This window comes from Rhinolophus ferrumequinum, chromosome 18, assembly GCF_004115265.2.
Source record: "Rhinolophus ferrumequinum isolate MPI-CBG mRhiFer1 chromosome 18, mRhiFer1_v1.p, whole genome shotgun sequence".
Lineage (NCBI taxonomy): Eukaryota > Metazoa > Chordata > Mammalia > Chiroptera > Rhinolophidae > Rhinolophus > Rhinolophus ferrumequinum.
In genome coordinates this window covers 5,268,547-5,280,860 of record NC_046301.1, presented here as the reverse complement: position 1 = coordinate 5,280,860, position 12,314 = coordinate 5,268,547, and the positions used below count along the sequence as shown (strand labels likewise).

Genomic DNA, 12,314 nt, shown 5'->3' with positions numbered 1-12,314 from the left:
AGATCTGTACTCAGAAAATTATAAGACACTGAAGAAAGAAATGAAAGAAGACACAAATGGATGGAAACACATACCATATTCATGGATAGGAAGAATTAATATCATTAAAATGTCCATACTGCCCAAGGCAATATACATATTCAACGCAATTCCTATCAAACTACCAACGACGTTTTTCACAGAAATAGAACATATAATCCTAACATCTATATGGAACCATAAAAGACCCCAGATAGCCTCAGCAATCTTGAGAAATAAGAACAAAGTGGGAGGTATAACGATACCTGACATCAAATTATTCTACAGGGCAACAATAATCAAAATAGCATGGTACTGGCATAAAAACAGACACATAGATCAATGGAACAGAATAGAGAGCCCAGAAATAAATCCATGCCTATATGACCATTTAATCTACAACAATGGAAGCAAGAATGTACGGTGGGGTAAAGACAGTCTATTCAATAAATGGTGCTGGGAAACCTGGACAGACACATGCAAAAAAAATGAAGCTGGACCACCTCCTTACACCATATACAAAAATAAATTCAAAATGGCTTAAAGACTTAAATGTAAAATCTGAAACCATAAAATTCCTAAAAGAAAATATAGGAAGAAACTTTACAGACATTACCCGGAGTACCAGGAAGAGAAAAAATAAACATGTGAGATTACATCAAACTGAAAAGTTTTTTCACAGCAAAGGAAACCATCAATAAAACAAAAAAGGATCCTACTAAATGGGAAAAGATATTTGCCAATGACATATCCGATAAAGGGTTAATATCACAAATTTATAAAAAACTCACTCAACTCAGTTCCAAAAAAACAAACAACCCAATTAAAAAATGGGCAGAGGACATGAAAAGATATTTTTCTAAAAAGGACATACAGATGGCAAACAGACATATGAAAAAATGCTCAACTTCATTAACCATCAGAGAAATGCAAATAAAAACCACAATGAGATACCACCTCACCACAGTCAAAATGGCTATCATCAATAAATCAACAAACAACAAGTGCTGGCAAGGATGTGGAGAAAAGGGAACACTTGTGTACTGTTGGTAGGATTGCAAATTGGTGCAGCCGCTATGGAAAACAGTATAGAGGTATCTCAAAAATCTGAAAATGGAACTACCTTATGATCCAGTAATTCCATTCGTAGGTATCTATCCGGAGAAATCCAAAACTCTAATTCAAAAAAATTTATGCACTCCTATGTTTATTGCAGCACTATACACAATAGCCAAGACATGGAAACAACTGAAATGCCCATCGGTAGACGACTGGATTAAGAAACTGTGGTTCATTTATACAATGGAGTACTACGCAGCCATAAAGAAGAAAGAAATCTTACCATTTGCAACAACATGGATGGACCTAGAGAACATTATGTTACGTGAAATAACAAATACCATATGACAAAGACAAATACCATATGATCTCACTTATATGTGGAATCTAAAGAAGAGAATAAGTGAATGAACTAATCAGAAACAGACATAGAGGAAAAACTGAGGGTTGCTAGATGGGCGGGGTGGCGGGGATAAGGGGGAAGGTGAGGGGATTAAAAAGCAGTCAGTAACCACAAGATTGTCACGGGTTACGAAAGTTAATTTGGGGAATGTAATCAATAATGTTGTGAAGATTTTGTAGGGTATCCGATGGACACTTGTCTCATTAGGGAGACCATCTCAGGGAAGATGTAGATGCCTGATCACTGCACTGTACACCTGAAGCTGAAGCTGAACAATAATGAATGTCAACTACAAGTTTATATATATATAGTCTATATATATATATATATATATATGTATATATATACACACACACACATATATATATATATACTTACAAGAAGTGGAGTACAGCACTAGGAATAGAGACAGTGGAAATGTAATGGCTGTGTGTGATATCAGAGGGATAGTGGATGGGGGAGGAGGGTTGACACAGAGTGAGGGATATAAATGATAAACGTCTATTACTTTGTTTTGTGCACCTGAAACTAATAATTAAAAAAAAAAAAGAACTTTTCTGGGTACAGTTTGCATAGTTCTTGTCTTAGAACTTGAGAAAGTACACATAAACTAATAAGACATTACCAAATATAACCATGCTGAGAAGTCAGAAAACTTTATAGAACCAAAATAAAGGCTCATAAATAAAATCTACCTTTTATTACAAAAAAAAAAAAAAAAAAGAAATGTACTAACCTAAAAGATCACTGCCTAAAAACATATATTTACCTTAGGAAGTAAAGTCCTTACTCCCTAGCTCTATCTTGGTGTCCTATAATCTGACCTCAATCTAATCTGTAAGACTCATTTTCCGCCTTTCCTTATAAACCCATGATCTTGCCACACTAAAACTTACATTTATTTTCACTTTTGCACATGCTATACTCTGATTTAGATAACTCCACCCTTCCTTTCTTCCCCTTGGTAAATGCTATATGTCTTTCAAGTTCCAAGGCAAATCCCACATTTTTGAAACAGCCCTCTCCAATGCCCAGGGGGGACTAGTGTCTTCTGTGCTCCCCAAGCACTTTCTACACACATCTTAAAGCGCTTAGCACCCTGAATTACAAACACTGTATTTATGTCTAATTTATGTCTCACTATTTGTGCGTTCCTTGCTTTTATTCATCTTTATACTTAGTTCCTTCCAAACTCACCAAATAGATGGCATAGTACATGGCACATAGAAAGCATTAAACAAGTTTTAAGTTTAAACCATATTTACTGTATTGACGAGTCAGCAACAAACCTTTGAAAATGGAAAAAGAAAACTTTTAAGTTTTAAAAGACATCACCTCTTTCCACCAAGAAGTCAGAGGTCCTCTTCAGTCCTTCTCCCCTACCCTTCAGCTGGTCCCTGACCAGATTCTGGGATGGGCAGAACCAGCAAGTTTGGTCCTCTGGACAAGAACTTGCTTTGGTTTACAGCAGTTATATGGGCGTCTAAATCCGGGCAGTTACAGGGTCAGCTGGCTTATCAGGCTACCTGTGTCCAAATCAAGTGTGTGGATTTAGGCTGGATGTGGTTGGGCAGTTGGCGAGGTCTTGGGATTCAGTCAACGGAATGGCTGGGGGAGAGGGTGGGGGTTGATGTCTGATAGCGACTATGGGTGGGGCCAAAGTCCTACCTGGCAAATGCAAGCTACAACCCTGGTAAAAACTTTTCTGTCCTATGTAGTGAGGCTTCAAGAGCATCCCAAGACCCACCCTGCCCCCATACCCACTTCCTTGCAACCGCACCGCGTGCCCCCAAATGTTGCCAACCCCTGGAGGAGACAAGTGGCGAAAGGCCAGGCCCCAAGCACTGTGGAAGCTGCCCCAGCAACGCGCCCCCTCCACCACTGGTAATCCCGCCGGACGTTTCACCACAGCTGGACCAATTCACCCAGGCCCACCAGGCCCTCGATTCTCACCCTTTCCCGGAGCGAATCGGTCAGAAAAGCAAACAAAGGCTCCCCACGTCTCCACCAAAGACTTAACAGTCACCGGAAGCACCCCGCTAACTAACTTCGCTCTTTTCTCCAGCCCCACCGGGGGCTCCAGTCCTAGCTTTCCACCTTCAGACGCGTTCTAGGAGACACCCGCACGCAGAAGAGCTCAAGCGAAGACGCTTCACCCCCTCCCCCGACCGCATTCTGCGCATGTCCGCTGGGCCTGGTCGCTAAGAAACCAGACGAAAACTTCCGCCTTACCGTGGCCGCGAAAGGTAAAGTGTCGCGCTATTGGTAGAGAGTAGAGAGAGGGGCTGGCCTCAAGAGACTTTTTTTCTGACCATTGGGTGAAATGACTGTCAATCGGAGGGTGGGCGGGTCTGCATGAGGTCCGAGAGAGCGGCCTTAGCAACGACTACCTACCGGTGCAGGCTACTGTAGGGCTGCGCAGCGAGCGGGTGAGGACCTGGGCTCCCGGCTGAGGACGCCGGTGGGCGACATGGTGAGTGCGCAGCTGTGACATCCTGTTGGGGCTGGGCCTGGGGCCGTCCCGGAGCAAGGAAGGAATTTTGATTAGTTCATGAAATGTTATTCGCCTCCTTTTTATGATCCTCGAGCGTCATTAGTAACCCCTCCTCTCATCGCCAAATAGAAGCGCAGTGCCCGCGGTTCTCGGGACAGAAGAGCAGTTGTCCCATTCATCTTTTCCCTCATCAACCCCATCAACCGCTGACCCCAACAGTCTACGATAGGTGATGGGTCCAGAACAGAAACCACTCTTTAGCCAGAAAGGAAATGAATACAAGAATAACATGCTAACCACTGTTGGATGGCCTGGGAAAGACATCCTGAACTCAAACACTGTCTGGCCAGGCCAGGGGGACCTAAAGTTCTGCCCCTGTTGGGAAGGTGAGGATTCTGAAGGTTGCCACACCAGTGTGCCTGCAGTCCAGGGATCAAGAATCGGCCGCGACCACAACTAACGCTGAGCGCACGAAGCTGGCGACTAGAGACACAGGAACACCAAGTCCAGTTGTTGTCTCTGCCACCACTGCTTCTTGCCCCGAAGCTGGGGACGAGATACCCAAATGTGGCTACAGACGTAACTGTGACCTCGCTTGCCAGCAGAAAAGCAAATAGCAGGAAGATGACCTCCACCTTCCCTGGGTACTGATGATGGACGCAACATTTATTTTTACTCGGATCCCTGAAGTAGTTTTTCACCAGGAAAATGGTTTTTATTTATTTATTAATTTTCATGGTGTTTTTTTTTTTCCATTTCTCAGTCTTGGCAGTGTAGAAAAGTATGCTAGAAGGTGGGAAAGGACATTATGTTACAATTAAGCATATTCCACGAAATAAACCAATTTTATGATGAGACTTTTAGGCATAATGAAAGCTGCCTTTAACATCGCTTTTCAGATATACCCAGTAAGTCCGACTGTATTCTGATATAACATCTACTGTTCTAGCATGCCTTCCTTTGGCTCTTCTCCCTCTCAGAAGGGACAAATTCGAAGGAAAAACCCAGTTAGTAACAAAGAACTAGGCTTTCCACTAAGATATTAACAACTAAAAGCACAAATGTTAGCAAAGGAAAATGGGGAAATTGTCAAGGTTCATTATATAGTAGGGAAAAGTATTTGAATATGCTTATTGTATTTAATTAGTTCTTCATCAGTTATTCTGGTTCTGGTAACTTTTCCAGTCACATAGTTTCTCTTTCACCGGCTGTGTGTTTATTACAGGCATCCAACAACTGCACAAAATCAGACCAATGGAAGAAACGAGCAGCAAAAATTGAATTGAATGAAACCCAAAAACAAGAAATTAAAAAGGCCTTTGACTTATTCGATGTTGATGGGTCTGGAACCATAGATGTGAAAGAATTGAAGGTTCTGAAATTACTTCTAATTCAAGAACATTTTTAAAACCATATCATTTAATTGTGGCAATCTTTAAATCTTTAACAGTAGCCTTCTGAAAGCTTGAAGGGACTTATAAAGTCCCTTTCATGCAGACACCTGCTTTGCATGGACAAAACAATATGTTGTTAAGTATTTTATTCTTGTTTTGTCAATGAATTGGCCAAAGCCCAGGGTGTGACAGTGAGATATTCTATGATATAATAAGATTGGAAAGCCTGCTGACCTGACTGTCTAGGTTTATACCAAGTCCATAGTAAAAAAAAAAAAAAAAAAAAATCTAGTTATTAATAGGTAATTTGAAAGCTAGTAATGAGATCATGGCATATTATAATTTATTTGCTTTCTATTTCAGATTGCAATGCAGGCCTTAGGATTTGAACCAAAGAAAGAAGAAATTAAAAAAATGATAGCTGCAATTGACAAAGAAAGAACTGGCACCATCAGTTTTGAAGACTTTTTTGCCATAATGAGTGTAAAAATGGTACAGTAATGATTCTGTTTTTCAAAGAAATACAAGCAACAGCCTTCTCCATTTTTTGGCTGGAACAATGACAGGTTTCACAGACAAAGAATTGGAACTAGGTCTTTAAAGATGGGTGGGCTTTAGACAGTAGGAACAGCAGGATGAAAGATGTTTTCCAGGTAGTAATGAAGACTGCCAGCATGGAGAAGAGGTTTTTGTTAGGAAATACCGTAATAGGACACATGGCTGGAGAGAGAAAAAAGGCCAGCGTTTGAAACCCGCAAACCTTCACTCAGTGCCTATTTTTGCAAGGCACTGTTCTTAGGAACATTGAGACAACCTCCCTGCTCTCTTGGAGCTTACACTTTTAGTAATGGATCTCAATTATTGGTGTCAATAAGAAATACATCCTCTTCACCATCCCGTGCCTTTTCCACTTCAATAAAACCTGAGTTTAAATACCTTAAGAGTAGATATGAGCGCACTGGCATAATTTTAAAAGAGCAGTAAGTGAAGTCAGACGTCAGCAACCTGGTACACTTTTGCTCTATGCAAAGGCCTGTTAAGTCCAGCTTGGTAGGAGAAATAAATGAAAGACTAATGACATTAGTTGTTTCTGCTTTTAAAGAGTGAAAAAGATGAAAAGGAAGAAATACTGAAGGCTTTCAAGTTATTTGATGATGACAACACTGGAAGTATAACATTAAACAATGTCAAGAAGGTTGCTAAGGAACTAGGAGAAAATTTAACAGATGATGAGCTTCAGGTAGATTTCACTTATTTTTATAACTAATTTACTTATGTGATTATATACAATTATAATTTTTATATATTGTAATTTATATTCTTACTTTAGTTGTATTCATAAGTACATTTAAAATAAAATTGTTTCGAGTATATATTTGAATATTCATTTATGTCAAATTATTCATTTTTAATAGATTTTTATATATCATATTTGCATTTTGTTTTACAGGAAATGCTTGATGAAGCTGATCGTGATAGGGATGGAGAAATAAATGAGGAAGAATTTTTGAGAATGATGCAAAAGACCAGTCTTTATTAATACTGTTTTTGGTTCCTTCTGGAAGTTAACAAATTTGTACTTGTTATACAGTTCCATAATATCTGAATATTCATTTTCAATTTTCAGTTTATATGCACAAATTGGTCTCTTGATATCTAATCCATGTGAGAAGTTATATATTTCTACCAACGTGTTGTTAAATCTACAGCATCAAGAAACAAAGAAAATGTAATGATTTCCTTGAACCATGAATCCTAGAACAGTATTAATTCCAACTGCTATTATTTTTAGAGCCCATGGTCCAAAAACTTACAATTTTTAAAAGTTTAATGAAATTGGCCCCACATACAAATCTATTTGGTAAACAAGCCATACTTTCCCTATTATTTTCCTTTTGTGCAACTCTTTAAAAACAGATGAGCATTTGCTTTTTCTTAAGTTATTCAAATATGTAAAGTATTAAATAAAACTGTCTGGCAACTACGTTATTTGCTAATTTTCTTCCTATAAAGAACATCAAAACAGCACTTGTATAACCCAGCTTTCCCTGTAAGTTTTACCTTATAAGTTAGCATTTATTTAGTACTAATATCCTAGGACAAGTGCTAGGAATTTTACCTGTTATCTCAGTTAATATATTACAACTTGGAAGCTGGTAGTATTAGCTCCATCTGACTACATGTGAGAAAATGAAAGTTCAGAGAAGTTAAATTTAAAAACTGCTCAATTGCTCATAGATACTAAATAAAACAAGGATTTTAATTCTTGTATCCTGACTCTTCATTCGGCTGCTTCCCTATGGATAAAACCTCTCGGGATAAGTATATGTTCTAAATCATTTAATTCTATGACTCTTGTAATTTAACTTTGTTTTCTATGAAAGAGCCAATCTGTTGGGAAAGGCAGTCTCCTGCAGACAGTCTTTTGACCCCCATTGGGCCACAGAAGAATGGACTCTGGGCTTGGTACACATCCTTACCAAGAGATAGCATCCTCACAGCTTGTGCTGCACTTCTCACCTTGTCTGAGACTCTCTCCCTGTTTCACACTCAATGTACTTGTTCTGCTTATGCATGTGTCATATGGCACCTGGCCACCCCCACTGCTATATCTGTCCCCTTCAGGGGAAGGATGGGGTCCCCCTGCTGCACAACAGGCGGGCAATTGCCCCTTGTGGGCTTCTGGAAGGAACCTGGAAGGGAACACGAGAAACCAACACTCACTACTGAAGCTGATCTTGCTCTGACTCCTCTATGTGAGGGATGCACTGTTCTATTGAGTCCTTGGCTGCATTGTGTTTTCCTTGGCAGCTCTGGTACTAAGATGCATAAGCAGAGGCATTCAGGCTGTTCCTGATAACAGACAACAGATACCACTTGCTGGACACAAGTTCTTCCTAAACCCAAGTGATGGTCTTTGGAGCAAAAATGGATTGTAGAAAACATAACTTTAATTGCCCTACTGGGTTCATGTTTAGTTCAACTGAAACAAAGACTGAAGCTTTTCTTTTATCAGCACTAGCGAGGTTTTGTTATTTGACTGAAGCTAGAATGGCATGTGCTCAGAACATTGTTAAGTATTTCACAATATCTTTAATTCCTAATTATGTAGTATTTCCTCCAAGACTAAAGAAAACTATACCTACTAAACATGCATCATCTGTGGAAATTATGGCCTTTAAGTTGTTAAAAGATTTCTATTTGTAAGAGGGCAATACATTTAAAAACACACACCAACTTCAAAGAGTTCTAAATAAAAGGCTCTTTCCCATTCAAGCCTCAGCCACGGCAGTTACCTCAGTGGCTAATGGCTAACCAGTAACAGCTGATGGCCAACTAGTCACAGCTGATGGCCATCTACTACCCGAACCAGCACCTTTCCACATGAGGCCAAGAGCCGGGAAACTGCTCTCTGGGACTCTGGCCCCACAAAAACTATATACATTTTAATTTAAACATTTTTATTCTGATAATTGCCTTTTAAAGTTTTGCCAAATTACATTCCCAACAGTATATGAAATGCCTATTCTTTCACAAATTATTACCAAACTTTTGACTTCTACCAATCTGACAAGTTGCAGGTAATATCTCATTGTAGTTTTAATGTTCATTTCTCTTATGAGAGGCTTTGTCTTTTCTTGTTCAGGATCTATGTTTTCTTTTCTGTGTATTGTCTATCCACGTCCTTTGCCTCATTTTCTATTGGGTTTAAAAAATGGATTGATTTGTAAGAGCTCTTTATATACAAAGGAAATTAATCTTTGTCATATGTGTGTTACATGCACTTTTCTGTTGTTTTTTGATTTTGATTATGATTCAGCATTTCAATTTTAAAGAGTTTACTTCATGCAATGATTTCTACAGATGTTCAAACTATGCAACAGTAAGATGGCAGTGATTTGTCTTTCAACAGTATTCTCACACGACTTATAGAAAATGTAACTTTAGTGGCCCCACCTGAGGGAAAAAAACAAAACAATCCAATTAAAAAATGGGCAGAAGACCTGAATAGACATTTTCCCAAGGAAGACATACAGATGACTAACAGGTACGGGAAAAGATACTCAACATCACTAGCTATTAGGGAAATGCAAATCAAAAGCACAATGAGATATGACCTCACACCTGTGTGAACAGCTGTTACCAAGACAAGACATTTTAGGGAGAATGTGGAGAAAAGGAGGCCTCACTCCCAGGACATACTATGGCTGTGTCTTGACAGAAAGCCCAGGAAATGTCCTGAGTCCCCAGTGCGGGTTAGTCTCACCCTGAACTCTAATTTCAGTCTTTGCAGCACTGCACAGCTACCTAACTCAGCTTTTGCTCAGCTCTGTGTTCTCTCAGATGCTGTTTTCTGCGGGGGCCTTTTGGAGTCTCACCCTTAGCACCTGTAATGCAGGAGATAGCCAGTGATGGAGGGAGGAGGGGATTTAGACGATTTTTTTTTCATTTCACTTCACCTTGAATCCCTGCTCTCCGTAAATTTTCCTCTCAAGTTCTAGGCACTTTGGCAGCCCCCAAATTCCAACGTTTCTCCTCAGCCCAACAGATTCCTGCCTTTCTGCTGAGACCTCTTTCTCCTGTGTTGTGAACTGGAAACTGCCCTCAGAGAAAAGATGAAGTGGGTGTGGGGCGCCCCTCCAGCACTGTCCTCCCAGCCTCTGCTTTCCAGTCCTGCCCGAACTGGGTGCTTCCAGTTCTTTCACGCAGTCGTGGTTTCATATATTCGCTTTTATGGTTGTTTTCATCAGGAAGATTAGTTCCTCATATCTTGAACCAGAAATGCAAACATTATTTTGAGGAAAATAAACCCGACTGACGAGAGTGAATTGGAATTGGGGTGCGGGGGTGCGGGGTGGGCTGCTGGCTGTAAGGCCAGTGGGGAGGCGATTGCAATCATTAAAGCAAGAGGTGGAGAGGGCCTGACACCGAATAGCTGCATCTGGTTTGGCAAAGAGAGGTTCGATTCAAAGCTTTCATTCCTGCGTTCTTGGTCTATTCACAGGACTCTGATGAAATAGCAACGTGTTAAGTACAGTCACCGAGTACGCACTGTGTGAGAGGCACTGCTCTCCCTCCTCCCTCCGGCGTTTCTGATTCGAGTCCTGTGCTTACTGCGACCATTATCGTCATTCTGACCTTACGGATGCGGAAAGATACAGACGGGTGAAGTGACGAGCTCACCATCGCAGGGACAGTAAATGGCGCAGGTGGACTCTGAGCCAGGCCTGCTGGCCCCACCCTCGGCTCTGGGCCACTCTGCGTGGCTACGCTCGTCACCCCTTGTCAGGTGTTACCTTTACACGGGAGAGGCGACCCCTCGTATTCTCAAACAGAGAGAGGCAGAAAAGTGAATCCGGTGGTTGTTTTTGTTGCTCGGAAAAGTGAGTGAAGTCACACATAAGTAAGGGATAAATCTGGAGAAGTGAAATCAAAGAAAAAGATAACTTTTTTAAATGAAAGAATAGATTTGAGTCTTTGTAAAGTCAATAGTAGTAGAGAGTCATAATGTGGCCAAGAGTTGGCAGTCAAGACAAGCAAATAACTGGGAAGATCAGAGCATCCTCTGATTATAGTGATACAAGTTATTATTTGACAATTCACATATGGGCATTGCCCCCCAAGTCACTTTCCGTTGCTTTCTTGGTGATGATTCATTTTAACCAATTTTAAGTACAAGTTTAAGTATTTGTTCAATGTATGAAAGAGGAAGTACAATTGTAACATTAAGAGCTCCTATCATTTCATCTTACCCACTGAAATCAGCAGGTTGGTCATACATGATGGAGCGTGGAGGTCACGCCACTAGAGGGCGTCGAGGTCTTGTCTCAGTTTGATGAGTGAGGTGCGGTTTGTTTTATGCTTATTTTGATAGATTGCATAAATTAGTCGAAGGATTTAAAGAAAGATCAAAGTTAAAGATGTAATTTATCAAGCATAATTTGGGAAAATTTTATAGAAATTGTATTATTCTGTAACTCCCTTGGTAGCTAATACTTATGTTAATGAAAAGTCAAGATTTTCACTTAAAACCTATCTGACACTATTCAAAATATAAGCCATGGAATTATGAGGGAAAAATATATTACTTGAATATTTTTTAAAGATATTTTCCTCTCCAATCCAATGTTGCAGATGTTTGACATTTTCCTCTGATTAGAAGAGGTAAGAATTCAATTGCTTCATATAAAAATGACTCTGAAAAGAGACTCCCTAAACTGGTGACAATGGTGACTTCTGGGGGAGGAAGGTGTGAATTGGGAGAGGGTGAAGATGTTTGCTTCTTACTCACCATGCCTAGGTGAATTTTTATGAACATAAATTTTATAATTTCAATAAAAGAAGTAAAAAATTCAACTGCATTTAAAAACTAGGTTAGGAAGATAACATATGTGTAAAAATGAATTAGAAATGTAAGTCCAAGTTTATATAATCTGCTTAAATACTGATAAATATTGAGTCCAAGTAATATTAATAAGCATTCTACACTACAACATTAAAAAGGAAGGAAGGGTGTTGGTTACACTGTATACTTCAGCACCGCCTGTTCTATAATAGTCACATATGGGCTCTGAGGTCTTCAAAAATGAAACTTCTTTAATTTGTTCTAGCCCCAAATATACCATTTGTGTTGAGAACACAACACTTCTTTTCCTTCCCACTTAACAAAAGTGTCAATAACACAGTTCTATAGACTCAGTTTGGGGAAAAGTGACGTAAACAAAAGAATTAACTGTACATAAACAAATACCCATAGTCAAAATAAATTATGTTCTGGCTAAAGTCCTTTAAATGAATTTTAAACTAATGAAAAAAATATACTATATCCCATTCTTTCTTTTTTATTAGAAACATATAAGTACCTTTTACTTCTCTTGGAAATATATTGGGAATAAATCAAATATCAAACCACATAAAATTCTGAAGTAAGAAAAACAACTATAAA

General features: G+C 39.5%; 1 protein-coding gene across 2 annotated transcripts; it reads left to right on the top strand.

The window, feature by feature from the left end:
- Positions 1-3,823: 3,823 nt before the first annotated feature.
- Positions 3,824-7,612, top strand: LOC117038008 (centrin-4). Of its 2 annotated transcripts, none has more exons than XM_033134594.1 (5): positions 3,824-3,953; positions 5,200-5,346; positions 5,732-5,860; positions 6,471-6,608; positions 6,819-7,610. In XM_033134594.1, exons 1-5 carry the CDS (start codon positions 3,951-3,953, stop codon positions 6,906-6,908), a joined length of 507 nt encoding a protein of 168 aa, XP_032990485.1. In that variant the 5' UTR covers positions 3,824-3,950; the 3' UTR covers positions 6,909-7,610. The 2 variants fall into 2 exon arrangements, with proteins under 2 accessions (XP_032990485.1, XP_032990484.1); XM_033134593.1 differs by lacking the exon at positions 3,824-3,953 and adding an exon at positions 4,755-4,882 and having other exon boundaries at positions 6,819-7,612.
- Positions 7,613-12,314: the final 4,702 nt, after the last annotated feature.

Bases quoted from the DNA above. Each gene is read 5' to 3' on its own strand.
- LOC117038008 (XM_033134593.1), top strand. From the start codon at position 4,823: ATGATGAGACTTTTAGGCATAATGAAAGCTGCCTTTAACATCGCTTTT. The intron at 4,883-5,199 runs GTAAGTCCGACT...TGTTTATTACAG, and splicing joins TCGCTTTTCAGATATACCCA to GCATCCAACAACTGCACAAA. The intron at 5,861-6,470 runs GTACAGTAATGA...CTGCTTTTAAAG, and splicing joins CCATAATGAGTGTAAAAATG to AGTGAAAAAGATGAAAAGGA.